General features: G+C 31.4%; 1 protein-coding gene across 1 annotated transcript in view; it reads right to left on the reverse strand.

Moving 5' to 3' along the window:
* Positions 1–4,219: 4,219 nt before the first annotated feature.
* LOC143046510 (C-type mannose receptor 2-like) overlaps positions 4,220–16,587 on the reverse strand; it is a 39,372-nt gene continuing 27,004 nt past the window's right edge. The window contains exons 8-12 of the mRNA XM_076219666.1: positions 7,132–7,160; positions 5,864–5,952; positions 5,487–5,592; positions 4,974–5,202; positions 4,220–4,310 (exon numbers count right to left, since the gene is read on the reverse strand). Of these exons, the coding sequence (XP_076075781.1) occupies positions 4,280–4,310; positions 4,974–5,202; positions 5,487–5,592; positions 5,864–5,952; positions 7,132–7,160 (484 nt within the window). The 3' untranslated portion in view covers positions 4,220–4,279. The remainder of the gene's footprint in view (positions 4,311–4,973; positions 5,203–5,486; positions 5,593–5,863; positions 5,953–7,131; positions 7,161–16,587) is intronic.

Consider the following 16,587-nt stretch of genomic DNA (forward strand, 5'->3'; position numbering starts at 1 on the left):
GATAACTCGTGTTCAAATCAAGAAACTTTTAAACGATGTTATTCACCGGTGAGTACTAGGGTTATTTTCACCAATGGTGTAAATTTTAAGGGTTATTCGGCCTTCCTTGCAATTAAATGAAAATAAACTGAATTTTTCCATGTCACGTGATAACGCGTTACCCAATAGAAAAGTTATGTATAATAATAAGGATTGTAAATTATTCAAATGAATATAACAGACGAAATGACAGCTTTGTTATCCTTTTTTGAGGAAATTTTGTCAATTTTCGCAAAAAAAAAAAAGAGAAAATAATCAGTCTGAGAACGATTTAAATGTCAATGAATAATTTCGTTTGTTTGATCTAGGAAGGAACGCTGGTTGTTAAGGCTGCATTTCGTTTCAACTAATAATAACTACAGACCGCATTTTTTTAAATCACGGAAAAAGAACGGAAACTCATGCAAATTATTCCATGTATTCCTCAATGTTTCCGTTCATACTTTTATTTCCATAATCATTTGTTGATTGCATTTTCAAATATTTAAATCCCCAGAATTTACGATGAAGTCAATAAATTGTCAATTAAAAAATAATGGATACCTATTCATGTACAAAATGAAGCTACAATATCAGAAATTCCTGTTATAAAGTCTAAAAGTTTAAAATAAGCAAATTGTTATTGCAAAAAAAACCCCAACCCCAATACTATTGCAGCAAAGTAATTAACATGATCAATTTACGAAATAGTTTTATCAAAACAAAACAACAATCGTGACGTATATGTATTTTTCATCAATTGCGAGTACTTTCAAATCGTACTTTTTTACCTGTTGATACAATCTTTAATGCTTCTTTGTTATTTAATGGTTATGTAAGAATCCTGGGTTTTTATTGGTTGATAGCCAGTGTATTTTTCACCAATTTACTGTTATCAAATGAATATCGTTCATTTGTTAACACCGCCAGGGTATATGCAAAAAGATATGCCTTTTTTACCCTCTCGACCGTGTTATTTGCCAAAAAATACTCTATCCGACCGGACGCTTGTAACGTCATGATCATCAATGCGTTTATGAACATTAAAATTCGGTGTAATTAAACAGATATAGCATATTCTTGAGGGGTATTTGCCAAAAATACCAGTCTTGAGAATGAATTTCCCTCGCCTTACGGCTCGCGAAATTTAACATTCTCTCGACTGGTATTTTTCACAAATATCCCTCCTTAACATGATACATCTATTCAATATCTCGTGTCTCATGTTTTAAGCGTTTGAAAAACGTTTGATATAACAATAAATTGTCACGTCTGTTCTCGTACTATGAACAACAAAATTATTTATTTTGAAAAAATAAAACCATTTCCGTAGTTCATTAATGTATACCTTAAAACAAAATTATTTTCATTTACCTGTGTACATTATTTTTATGGCGGTATTTTGTCCATGTTATGGTTGTTATTCTGATATTGTTTAACATTTGATCCTTATTTTAAAATAATTTGTGAAGAAAAACTCATATGGTGGTGCGCTTCTTTTTTTGCTACGGCCCTCTGAAAGTACCCAATTTTGATGATTTTTCCATTTTTCATCAATCTTTACCCTTTTTTGGGATATTATCGTGAGAAAAATCACAGTACTGGATTAAACTTTCTTACATACTCTCAAATAAGATGAAGTGGACCAATCTGAATAAATTCAACAAATAAAAACTATAGTTAGGTGTTAATATAAGAAAGTTTTATAATATGTTGATGCTTATTCGTGTCAAATTTACCATGTTGTCAATTTTGTCAATTTGTGATTTTTCTCTGTTTAAAGAACAAAATGCATATTTCTTGTACCCTTCACCCATTTTTCTCAAATTTCCCTAAAAAAAAACTGACTTGATAAGTAATAAAACTTGAAAATTTCATTACTCAAAAACTACGTACTAATTGGAAATAGACAATATTTTCATAGAGCTAAGCATGAATATGATAATTATCAAATTCATTGCTATTTTCCACTTGTATCACATGTTTTGGAAATAATTCCAGAACGAGATTTCAATGAGACTGAAATGTCAGAAGAATACATCCTAAATATGTCTGTTGATTGTGTTAAGCCATTTCAATGGATATTTTATAGTGTCCCTCTCTATGTTGTGATGCTACACTATTGTTTCAGACAAGGGCGATGGTTGGTTTGTATTTAAACATTTCAACATGCTGCATTCGTTTGCAGCTGTCCCAAGTCAGAAACCTTATATTTAGAGGTTGTCGTTTGTTGAATAGTTCATAAGTGTTATTCGTTTCTCGTTTTTTTATATACATGTAGATAGTTTTTCCTGTTTGAATGCTTATACACTATTCATTTCAGTGGTCCATTATAGTCTGTGTTAAAGACCGTACGTTGACCTATATTGGTTTACTTTTACAAATTGTTACTTGGATGGAGAGTTGTCTCATTGGCACTAATGCCACATCTTCTTATGTATACTATATGTACCATTACCTACTATTGTAATTCAATCCTGTGGAATATTCTGATTACAAGTAATGTTTTAAAAGATGTTTAAAAATTCTGAAAGAACAATTGTTACATTTCCCCTCTGTTCACTTGTACATGAATTAAAGCATACATAATAAATATGCTTTTCATACCACAAACGAGATAGTGATCAGGTAATGTATGTAATGAAAAGGATAATAACTAGAAATTTGGAAGGGTAATAACTAGATGTTATATCTTTTGTTCCGAAGTATACTGTGTGTTCAGTTAATCTTCATCAGGTAAAACAAATAACATTATCATTGAAAATACATTGATTATAATGTTTATCGGTGGACTTTTAACATATTTTGTGTTTTTTTTTTTTTGCATGATCTGTAAAATTATATTAATTCTTCCATTTTCAAATAAAGACGTAAGTAGGCTTTACAAAACTTTCTGGATTTCCCAAATATACATTAGTCAGCTACAGCTTTGAAGTATTGGACTGATACGTTAAAGTGGTATGGGTGTCTTCCTCCATCTTGGATTGTAAAAAACAGAGAACCAAAGGTCCAGATTTTCTATCAAGTTAGCAAAATTTGATGCAGGAATGCAGATATTTAATGTGAATTTTCATTTAAAAGAATCAATTTATAAGAATAAAACTTATACATATTGATATTTTTGTAAATGATGATTATTTTTGGTTGTTCTTGAAAGTAAATTAAATTTGCATTTTAAGGGGAGGTAGCTCTAAAACAGTGCATTTTCTGAATGATTATACATGGAATTTTCCTATTTTGTATTTTAGCCGGAAAAAACGTACGGTGACCCTATCTTTTCTTTTAATATTCTCAAAGCATTGTCTGAAAGCTATCTTTTCCTTAAGTATTTAACAATTCTATCATTTTGTTTAGTTTCTAATCACAAAATTGTGTTTTTTCCTGTATAATCCATACAAAATGTGTCATTTTGATACGCCCTGTAGCTTGAGAAAATGCGCGGTGACCTATCATTTTTATAACATTTTTCAACATATATCAATAGATACTACGTTTTGGCAAAGTATGAACAAGTTCTATCATTTTTATTTTAGACTCCCATACCACCTTAATAGATCCGAGACCACCATTGTCGTCCCTTGATATTCGTTGTTCACAAATATAGTCCCTAGTGTTGACAGTGGGTTACTTGCCATTAATGTTTTTACCCCTTCCAAATTTATTTCTCCATGTTTAATGCCTCAAATTGCAAGTGGAGGGATGAAATTACACTGTAAAACAATTTGAGTCCAGAATTTTAAAGGAAAGTAGTGATTTGGTCCAGCTGAAAAAGGTTTAAAATTAGCACTTCGGAAGCTGTCAAAAGATTTCAAGACGCCCTAAACATACAATTGTCCATATTTTGAGTTAGAGCCGATGAAGTTTTCTATAATTTAGATATAATTTGTCCCAAAAGTTGTACAACACACTGTAAAAGTTTCTTTGAGAAAGCGCAGGTGGGATTTTTTTTATTTTCATTTTTCATGTTTTTGTTCTAAAAGAAATGCACTACGAAATAATTGTGTTCTCGGACCAATAGATAAAAGGTAATAGTTTATAATGTTAACTATAAACAATCAATTTGCCTCAAAAATTTTATATTCAAGTTAACTAAAGATGATATCTGTTCTTCCGATAATCATTGTTACACTATGGACTCACTCAATATTCAGCAATCAACATAACAACACAAATATCAAATACAAACAACAACACTGTTGGTGTGTATATATGTAATAAATAAACTGACATGTACAAATAAAACAATATTTGACTATTACATCTATCCAAGAAGGTTCCCAATATCTGCTGCCCTAAAATAAATAAAGAAATGTTTGAAAAATGACCAGTTGTATATATTAAATATTGTTTATTTCATATGTGTGGGATTTTTTGTGAAAGTAGTAACTGTTGACACATTAACAATGATGCGTTTCAACGAAGTAATTCATTAGTTGCCTTATGGTGTTTTTATATTATATTCATTTTCGTTTACAGAGTCGTCAGGTTCAAATTGTTTCCAATTTGCCATTTCACCCATTTGTATGCCTTGGTAAGCTTCAAGGCCTAACAGTGACTTATAGATGGTCATTTATAACGTTTCTTGTGAAAGCTTGTCTCGTTGGCAATTTTACAACTTCTACTTATTTCTATAAATATTTTTTTTAACATATTACGGACGCGTTAATATGTGTCTACTCCAAATATCAAACGACGGATCAAGTTAAAGAATTATGTACATACATGTAGAAATGTATCCGGAACAAAATATCCGGAGAAATACAAAACAAACATATCATACGTATAGACGGAGATTACTTTTTAAAATTTTGACAATAAGAAGTATGTGCTGATAACTCGATAATTGAATTCAAATTAAAAAACAGAGAAAAATCTCAACATGTTTTTGCAGTGATAAAAAGCACATTGATAAATGTATTGCGTTTAAATGGACTTTTTTTTGCAATAATACTAACACCATTTCACAAATGTAGGTAGTTGGTACTGTACAAGGACCATCTGTCCAAGAATAATTGAAACCTATAACTGGATCAACTCTCATAGCTACACAGTTCTCGTTTCCCCCTCTGTTGTTTGGTTGGGTAGGTCCCCAGTTAAAGTATGTTGCCTGCTTGCCGTTAGCTACCCAGTGAAATGTCCCTTCAGTAACAAGGTCATTTAATCCTATGTACATTCCAATGGAATCTGTGAAAACAAACAAAATGGTTTTGGACACCAATCAAACATAGTTTGGTGCTTTAAAAAAAATGCTTAGTTCATGCAATCAAATATATATATTTTGAAAGTTACGTTGTGAAGAGTTTTATTTTTATTTTGCATGTAATGAAAAAGTTTGTCCTTAAACTAGTGGCTATATATATTGTCAGGTTAAACATGTTAAACAAGATATGCAAGATAGAGAATAAAAGCTGCGCTTCATTATTTATATAAAATCTAACATCTAACATCTAACATCTACACAATCTTACTTATTTTGATCATTAAATCTGTAAGAAACTGTTGTGTTTTTGCATCATCCACGGTAGCTAATGATGCCGATCTACCGTACTGACGCCCAATTACTTCACACAGTTTCTGGAAAAAGATACAGAAGTATTATATTCAAAGTTTAAAACAAACATTTATTCATCTTGCGGATATGATATGATACCATTAATTTGAATGAAACATTTGACATATTTTTAGTTATTTCTCTCCCTTGAAATACAGCACAAGTTCGAGCATGCTTACACGCTTGGACGAGTAAGTCTATATCAAAGTAAAACAATCGACATTATAATACGAACACTATCTTATAAACACTTTATGTCGAAACCCGCTCTCTACTCTCTTCCTTTTTACTCACCAGTGAATCTGCAAATGTCTCGTTGTCACGACTAAGGAAGAAACACTTGTCTTCATAATGACTCCAACTATTAGGACATGCACAAAATACTGAAATAAATATCGTATTGCGTTTATCCTTTCATACAGAATATGAATGTTGAGTTTTCTATAATAATTACCAAAACATAATATAAGAGAGTAACCACGTTCAAGGAAGACAGTCAAAATCAAAAGTCAAAGAAGAATAGTCTACATTAAATTTGAGTGATAAAGTTTATTCGAGACTCTGTTTTTAAGGGATTCCGCTATTTGACAATCAAGCTAAAAGCACATGGTGTTTTTTATCCCAAAAAAATCGCCTCGTCGATAACTGCACGTGCTATATATGACAAAGTTCATCACAATACAATGAATATTCAAAAACAAAGTTAGGAAAGGTTGATTTCACTATTGATCTAATGTTCTTACTTTTTGTTTGTAATTAGGCCCCACCAATTTATTTTTTTGTTCAACGGATTTTTGGAAAAAAATTGAGGCGAGCGAGCGATTTGAAAATTTTAATAAAATAATATTTAATTTGCAAGCTTTTGAGGCGAAGCTTGAAATGTAAAAGGCGAGGGATTATAATTTATTTTGTAAACATAAAATAGTAGGTTTTGACAATACTAAAACTGGATTTATCACTTGTACTTTGACATTTCTTTAATTTATGAAGTATTTTCCCTTGTTCACTAAGAAATAATTGAATGATTAAATCTGGTCTATGTATGTGTGACTGACAATGAGACAATTCTCCATCCAAGTCATTATCAGGTTTAAGACAACCCCTAAATTTTATAAATATCCCTTATATGAGGGGTCAATATAAGTTATTATATATGTTTTTGTAAAATTTTGTTTTAATACAAAAGGGCTCATGTTTTCCCAAAGAACTAAATATCTATCTGGTATTAAATGGTCAAGACATGTCCAAGAATTTTTTAATACTCTGGACTTTAATTAGTCGCTATTAGTAATCATTTTGGTTCAATTAAAAAAAAATGCATAGGTGAATAAAAGAAAGACTTGATATCAATCTTGTTTTCATGATCCTAGCAAAAAAATGTAATTGTGAGTATTGAATTGTTCTTTTAGAAATAATTTCATAGGTGTTTAAAAGCATTGATCGTACGTACATTTTTAGAATAAAGTGCTACAGCGCTTTATACTAAATGTACTTCAGCAACGCTTTTACACCCCAAAACAATTACACAAAGAAGCATTCAAATCTTTAAAAAAGTGACTTACCAACTGTGGCTACAAATGCAAGAACACAAAGTTTCATCCAAACAAAAGACATTTTGATATATTAGGCAGCAGTTTGAATATTGAATGTTGCATTTCTAGAGGCGATATTTATATTCGAGAATCATCTCAAGTTCGTGATTTCAAAAAATTGCAGACAAACTGGAATGTGGGTGCAATGTTCGGACAAGAAACAATGTCAAGGTCTCTTAAATTATTAATGATAAATATAGAACTTGTAAGACAGGTATTCATACAGACCATTTTGATAACAATTCAAATTCTAGAACAAGATTATTACAAGTAATATTATTTGGAAGATTTATCAGGATAAGGATAAAAGCCATAGTTCTAGATTTCCTATGTGAATAGTTGGAATTTGAATAAGAATATTTATCAGTACATTAGGTGATTGTTAGAATGTAAATCGGAATGTCCATTATGAGTGCCTCTGGTGACGCGCTTCTTCCGTACAAATTTATAAACTTGATTCAATAGATGCGTTTGTAGTATAGTCAGAATAAGATTTAACCCGTGCTCATTAATATTCTTCAGTTGAACACAGTGGTCAAAATGATATTTGGTATGATCCATTGTCCTAGAGGGAATTGCCCTACAAATATATTGGATTAAAGTTTTGAGTTACATATGAGAATACAGGTTTATACAATATGCTTTTTTAGAAAAAAAATAATGCGTAACTTGTGAACTTGCTACTACTTTCCTTTATACACATTTTACTGTAAGAGTTACATGTATTTTCCCTGATGTGAGTAGAACAATTTAATAAAATAAAATTATACTGTAACAATTAATCACGTGTTACATGTCTTTATTGATATAAATCACCTTACATACAAATTTGCAATTTTGTGCAAAGAGGTAGCTGACTTGTCCTGCTATTTTACAACACATATTGTGAAAAGTAAAATCCCAAAAATCTGAAGTGGGAGGACAATTCATAACGGAAAGTCTCTAATCAAATGGCGCATTAAAAAAATAAAAATCAAAAGATCAAACACATCAAACGATTGGATATTTACAATTATTTCTTTCCTGACTCGGTACAGGCATTTTCTTATGTAGAAAATGCAAGCATGGACTAAATTAACGTTAGATGCCTTCGTCCATGCATGCATGGATTAAGTTTAGTTCCTAAGTTTTCATGTTTATATAACATGTATAACATGAAAGGTTTAGTTATATTTGTTATTCTCGTGGGATTTTGTCTGATGCTTGGTCCGTTTCCTTGTGTGCTACAATTTAGTGTTGTGTCGTTGTTCTCCTCTTATATTTAATGCGTTTCCCTCGGTTTTAGTTTGTTACCCCGATTTAGTTTTTTGTCCATTTATGAGTTTTGAACAGCGGTATACTACTGTTGCCTTTATTTAGTCATACTATCAAATGTTTGCAATTTATTTCTTAAGGTAAGCTATAATGCACAATATGTCTTTAAATCATAATAAATAGGTTGAATATTAAAAAATCAACTAAGAAGAAAAAATGATAGTAACATCAAATTAAAAAATAATTGAACTAAAATCATAAAATAAAGCAGTTAGAAGTAATGCAGGACTTCTAAACTTGATGTTGATTTCCAGTTTTATTCAATACCTTGTTTATAGTACAATAACACAATGACGCGATGTATGCGAAAAGAGACACGCTGTATAGAAGTAACACCAAAAGGCATATAGACAAAGCACATTATCAAAATGAAGACAAGAATACAAGAATGTCACAAACAATAATGACGGGATGACGGGAAGAACCACAAGTATCTTAATAAAAATAAAAACAAACACATATTTTACCAAGAAGCACAAAAAGACATTGATAACAGTATTGTTAGCTTAATATGTTACTTTCACGACGTAGGACAATAGTAAGTGCGTATTCTTCCTGATCACATACTGATACACCCGGTTTGTTGAAGGGTTTGTATTGCTTTATGAAACTTTGAATTTTTGAAATACTAACTTAAAGGCTTTTCTACCACAGGAATATATTAGCTTAGCTGTATTTGGCATACTTTTTTTTAACATTTTTGGATATGAGCGTCACTGGTGAGTCTTTTGTAGACGAAACGCATGTCTGGCGCAAATATAAAATTCCAATCCTGGTATCTATGACGAGTTTATTTATCTTTAGTTGTTTTTGCAGAGTTTTGTGAGCAGTTATTATTTCTTGTCTATTTTTTCTTTTTGGCATGACGTGTTATTTTTTTTTGTCGAGGAATGATTTAAATTTATTTAAAAAATAAAGTATTAAAATACTGAATAACTTTTACTTAATAAACACCAGAGATTAATTAATGTTGTTATCCTTCTTCTGTCTCTTACACATACAGTACATAATTATGTATTCATTAAAGAAAACGTCAACATGATGAGTGCATAAAATCGAGTTGAAATTTTGAAGCAGCGTCATTATTGCTGTTATCAATAGTACCAGTGAAATAAACGTTTATAATGATGACTGAGGTTTGGCACATTAATTACGATGGCAACAAGCATGTACTGTCATTATAAATATATAAAATTATATATATAAGTTTTTTTTTGTCTCCATGCGGCGTCTTGATTTTATATAAACTGTTTCAATATGCTCATGCTATTGTTTTTGTGTTTTTAGATGCAAATAAGACGCATTTTAACTTTATTAAAAAAAGGACAAGTTATCACAGATATATATATTGGTCTATAATTACAATTTTATATTTAAAAAAAAACCCAGGAAAAACCAACATTTTAGGCTCAAAAACCAAGTTTTGTGTAAAGTTAAGTGGTGGTTGTTATATATTTATAGATAATCGTCGATCATCTCAACGAGATCTATTTTCTCGCTTGAGCAGGTACGCCGAAAGCGAGAAAAGCAATCGAGTTGAGATGACCAATGATAATCTGTTGATCGCTATTTTACCTATGACGACGTTGTCAATTTCATGTAGATGTCATAAGAAACGCCACGTGCCTCCTTAGTTTCTAGCGATAATTTTCCATCTCAAGCGAGTAGCATGATATGAAAAATTATCACAAAAAAAAGATCAAGGGAAAAATGCACAAAATAGCGATAAATATATACATATATTCTAAGTAGTGCTACATATTGTTTCAGATCGTCTTTGTTGTTTTAATCGACCGCAGACTTGAATATGTTATTAGATAAACTTATAGGGCAAGAGGCAATACTCTCTGAGACAATTTATCATATCTTATATCATTTTCTTAAACGAGCTTCGCATTGTCCTTCCATTAATTTTACTATGAATGCGCACGGGTTCAAGCTTATTCTGGAAGTATATTTCGTGCGAACATACATAGGTTTCAATGGTTTACATTTGTCATCTCGTACTCAAAACGCATCAAATATGCCAGGCTTATAAATTTGTCTACATAAAACTCTCCAAAGGCACTCTCCGATTTACATTCCAAATATGCATATAGCACGTCTTGAACTTTGGCTGTTATTCCTATCCCGATAATCATTCCAAATTATATTCCAAATAATCTTGTTATAAAATTTAAACGTGTTATAAGAATGGTCTGTATGAAGACCAATCTTATAACAGCACTACATTTATAAATAATATCTAAGTAGACCTTGACTTTTTTATTTGTCCGAATTTGTCACCTACATTTCAATCGTTCTGCAGTTTCTTTGACATCACGAACTTATCAACACGAGATATTTAACGAATATAAATATCGTATCCTGAAATGCAACATACACTATCTAAACTCCTGCTTCATATATCAAAATGTCTCTTGTTTGGATAAATATTTGTGTTCTGGCATTTGTAGCCACAGTTGTTAAGTCACCTTTTGAAAAATCATTTCAGGAACTGATTCGTCGAGATAAATCTGTTTTTCATAGTTAAATGCTTATTCGTATAATTCAAATTACGGGGCAATTATACATGTTATAGTTTGGTTTAAGTTAGACTGAAAGCAACATTAAAATCTATGGTCACCAATATTAACTTTTTACAAAATATCATATTTGATTTATTACAAAGAAAAACTTCTATCCAAATTAAGAGAAAAACAAATGCAACAACTAATAATGTATAAAGTATAACGTGTTAAAATGTAGCAGCATTTCGTGCGTGTTTCACTAATATCATTAAATTATCTATTGCGATGAAACTCATAGACTTCCAACAGTCACATAACCAGATACAGACAGAGCTTAGATAAATTGACAGAAAAACACTTGTAGTAGATATTCTGGGTCTGTTTAATTAATTTTTTTATATTAAAAATACATATTAATCATCGTTTAACGTGTAACAGAATGAAATTGTTTTGTATACCGGATCAGTTTTTGGATTTGTTTTTGCTGATGTCGCCTTTGTTTTACTTTAAAAGTTGATATTCGTTTTATTGAAAATAAATAAGTTCGCTGAACACATGAGCTACAACCCCTTCCAACCAAAAAGGTCAAGTTTAATGTTGCAAACATTTTATACATCAACGATGATGCTTTGTTTATTTTGATAAAATGGGGTAAAAAACTGACTACTACTACATTATAATATTTGTTTCAGTATTTTGTGCATTTCCTAATGATTGGAGTCATTATGAAGACAAGTGTTTCTTTCTAAGCCGTGAAAACGAGACATTTGCAAATTCACTGGTGAGTAAAAATGAAAAGAGCCACGGGAGGGTTTCGAAATTAAATGTTGATGAATTAAATAATGATTTTGATTGTCCTACTATAATACATATTAACTCCCATGTATTGCACGCCGTATTGAATATTTCCTTTTCTCCAGTGACTGATGATGTAAATATCGCAGACGTCGTTACAAACAGACATAATAAGTAAACTACTGTTTCCTCATTTGAAATCACATGATACATATGAAACACGCTATATTGATGGGTCAAATTCTAGACTGGAATGATTGTGGATTCTTATTACGGATGAAGTATGCTAACCCATTCGACACATCAAGTTTTGACTTTGTTATAGTTGATGGGAATCACCCAGGTTGTTTTTAGTGTTTGTATTTTTACCTTGATTTGTATCCATACATATTTTTGAGATTTGAGTATTCAGCTATGGTTGCCTATCATTTGCCATTAAATTATAGAAATGATAGTGGCTTTGAACTAGCTGTCAGTAACTGCGAGTACTCTCATATCTGTGACTTTTTGTTGTTGGGATATACAAGTACCCTACCACGTCCAATCTGTGTAGTATTTCTATTTGTATCAATCTGATGAGTTAAGCCTTTTCAACTGATTTCTATAGTTTGTTTTATGTTGTACTGTTACACCACTGTCCCAGGTTAGGGGAGGGTTATGATCCCTCCAACATGATTATTCCCGCCATACTCTGTATGTATGTGCCTGTCCAAAGTCAGGAGCCTGTAATTCAGTGGCTGTTGTTTGTTAATGTGTTATATATTTGTCTTTGGTTAATTTTTGTACATAAATTAGGCCGTTAATTTTCTCGATTGAATTGTTTTACATTTGTCATTTCGGGGCCTTTTATAGCGAACTATGCGGTATGGGCTTTGCCGTACGGTGACCTATAGTTGTTGATATCTGTGTCTCTATGTGGTCTCTTGGAGAGTTGTCTCATTGGCAATCACAACTCATCTTCTTGTTCTATATATACATAATGTATATCAAATCAATAATTAAGAATAAATAGATAACAATCTTAAGGGACTGCAACCTTAGAATAAGAAAAACGACATAATATAAGAAGTGGGAAATAGATCGACACTATATACTAGTATCATATTTTATTATTGTTATACACGAGTACTTGGTAATATAAGAATCGTTTGTCTCATGGTAGACATTAATTGAAGTTTTTCGAGGGAGGAATATAAAAGAAAATATGCAATTATTTCATCCTGATTTATCGTATAATACCAACATGACAATTTAATACTTTTTTGTGTGAATTTGAAAGTATTATTTTTCTATCTTTTCTCAGACACTATGTGAAGTGATTGGACGCCAATATGGAAGATCGGCATCATTAGCTACAGTTGATGATGCGAAAACACAACAGTTTCTTACAGACTTAATGATCAAAATAAGTAAGAATGAGCAGACCCTTGATTGTTCATAAATGATAAAGCATAACTAATCTCCTCTATTTTAACCTAAAAAAAAACATGTGTACTAAGCGACATTTTAAATGTAATATTAAGCGTGGTTATATTTTTTTTTGCGTCATAGATTTTATGTGAGTAAAAGTTTTGGGTATTAGGGTATCGTATGCATAAAAGATTTTCGGGTTTTTGTTTAATTTAATTAACGCTCATACAAAATAAGATTGTTGGAAGTCATATACTGTTACGATAACATATATTCCGATAAGCCTGGAAAACATAGAACTTAACAATTATATTTATATCATACCGTTCATTTGTTGGCATTAAAATCACAAAAATAACTTTACAACGCAACTTTGAAAATGTTTACTTGAAAGATAGAATTTAGCATGTTTTTATATTTAAGCAGCAATAAACGATTATGAAGTGATATTTTTCGTTTGTTAGATTCCATTGGAATGTACATAGGATTAAATGACCTGGTAACTGAAGGTCTCTGGAACATTTCACTGGATAGCAAACGGCAAGCAAGCAACATACTTTAACTGGGGACCTACCCAGCCAAACAACAGAGGGGGAAACGAGAACTGTGTAGCTATGAGAGTTGACCCAGTTATCGGCTTTAATTATTCTTGGACAGATGGTCCTTGTACAGTTCCAACCACATATATTTGTGAAATGGTGTAAGTACTCTTCCAGAGAAATATATTTAAACGCGGTGATTTTTATCACTGCAAACCATTTTTTCCTTTTTTTTTCTTTCGTTTCAAATATATATCAAACACATATTTGTTGTTTTCAAAGTTAAAAAACAAATGTCTTCAATATCTATAACTATACCTTTTGTATCCCTCCTAGTATTTTAACCAGAATATATTTGTATGTATTAAATTATATCTAGATCGGTAGTTCGATCTTTGGAGGAGACACATATAAACGCTTCAGTAATACGTGGAAAAATATGACTATTTATATAATATTCAGCAGAATTTGTTTGCCGATGAGAGTAATTCTTAATAAGAAACGTTACCAATTTGCATCTATAGGCCACCGTTAGGCCTCCAATATTGAACAAAACTACTGCAGTGTACCAAGGAATAAAAATCGCTAAAATTGCAAATGGAAAACATTTCAAACGTGAAAACTGACGACGTCGTAAACAAAAATGAATACAATATAAAAACAATAAAAGGCAACTAATGAATTACAAGAATTTTACTTCTTCCAAACGCCTCATTGTTAAGCTAATTCTATCACGAATAATCCCACACATTTGAAAAGCACATTTTCTTATATACACAACTGATTTTTCAAATATTTATTTATTTATTTTAGGGCAGCAGATATTGGAAACCTTCTTGGATAGCCGTAATTGTCAGAAATTGTTTTACATTTTACATGTTAGTTTATTTATTTCATATATACACACAAATAATTATGTTGTGTTTTGTTTGATATTTAGTTTTGATGTTAATTCTATGGATATTAAGATAAGGTTTGCATACACAGGGAAAGAAATCGAATTCCAATAATTGAAAAAAGGAGAGACCTGTCATTTTGAATTGCTTTGATTAACCAATGTTCGATAACTACAATAGTATCGAAAATAAAACAACACCTACCTAAAAATCGCCGTTTTGATGTAATTTTATCAAAATTTAACACGTACAAATAACGTTTTGACCTTCAGTTTGTTAGTTTTCATTGATATGAAGTCACGTTTAGCCATAACTTCTTTGTGCAAAAACCATGCATGAAGTTTCGCGGAGTTTTATTTTATTTCATAAATGTACATTTGTATGCCCCCGCCTTAGCAAAGGGGCATTGAGTTATATCCTTGTCTGTTTGTACGTCGAATCGAATGTACGTATCATAATGTACGTCCGTTTTTACAAAATTGGTTTCCATTCTCTAACTTTAGTTTTCCTCAACCAACTGATATAAAACTTATGCACAATGCTTTTTGCCACAAAAACACAGAATAGATTTGAATTTTGATGTCGTCACTTTTACAGTTCTAGATTTATGAGGGGTCGGACTGGGGATACCTTTCTCCATTCTCCCGTCCCCTTTCCCTTGTCTATAGCCATAAAACCGAAAAAAAACCTCATGTGTGGGAAGCTCATTTCGATAGAAATCAATATCTTGTGTTTTTATGGCTTGTCCCCGTCTCGTCCTTTCACAAGATAGAAGTATTGTTTATCCTGCTTCAAGAACCCTGGTAACTTTTTCACTGACTGTTAAGCTGTCTTTTTTATTGAATTTTAAGTCTGATGCACGCCGTTTCTGATTTTTTATACAGTATAAATACAAATTATAGAAACGCAGGATTGAATGAAAAACAGCACATGCTTGTGACATTTTTAGTCAATTTAGTTTAAAAATTTACATAATGCGCCATTTGTTTTACTTATAGAGGATGCATATATTTATTCTCAGATATTTTTATTGCATAATCTTTACGAATGACAGAATGTTGAACTTGGTCTTTTCAAATGTATAGTTTGCAAGGTTTGTCCGCAAATACGCACACAACCCACACGTTTACCATGTTTACATCTTCGTAATATATTTTATTTTATCAATCACTTTTACAACTGACGGCGTGTTCTAATAGTAATTTTTATGGATGTATTAAGACACAACTATTGTATTGTGTCGTCCTGAACATGCCTGAAGTATTTTCCACTGGACATTTTATAACCTCTAATCAAACAAACTTCTTTGCATATCAGTCAACTTTGAATCAAATTATTTAAAAACAAGGATGGTAATATGTGTCTCTACGCATGCACGGACTCACTATAAAATCGGGGAAATTGTTAGTTTATAGTCTTTCTCCGTATATAAGAGATCATAATAAAGTAGTGACGACTCTCGGAGTATTTTTATGAGGTCGTTTTCTGAATTTTTCGTTTCTTTTTTCCAACTTTAGTTTGCTTTTACCAAATGTTACGTAATGCTTTATAATGTTTCATGTTTATGTAAGAGGGGGCATCATTAGTGTCCCATGGACACATTTCCCATTTATTCCAAGCTCTAACGTATTATTTCTTTTTATAATGCATTATATTCGGAATTACATAACTGTGGTTGAAGAGTAGCCACAATCAATTTTTATTTGACGGTCGCAAATTTCCGTTTTACTGTCTCCCCTTCGCGTGGACAGTAAAACTGCATTTGCGAACATCAAATCGCAAATTGACGATGGGGATTCCCCATCTACAGTGCCGTTACACCTGTGAACTTCATTGAACTGATTTTAATTTATTGAAATGTGGAAGATTTTCATATTACAGGTCTACATAACTGCATTTCTTATTCTAAATATCAAGAATACATATACGTCTGGTCATTTGTATTCCGAGGCCATCGTCTGT

The sequence above is a fragment of the Mytilus galloprovincialis genome, chromosome 9 (genome assembly GCF_965363235.1).
Source record: "Mytilus galloprovincialis chromosome 9, xbMytGall1.hap1.1, whole genome shotgun sequence".
NCBI classification, from domain to species: domain Eukaryota; kingdom Metazoa; phylum Mollusca; class Bivalvia; order Mytilida; family Mytilidae; genus Mytilus; species Mytilus galloprovincialis.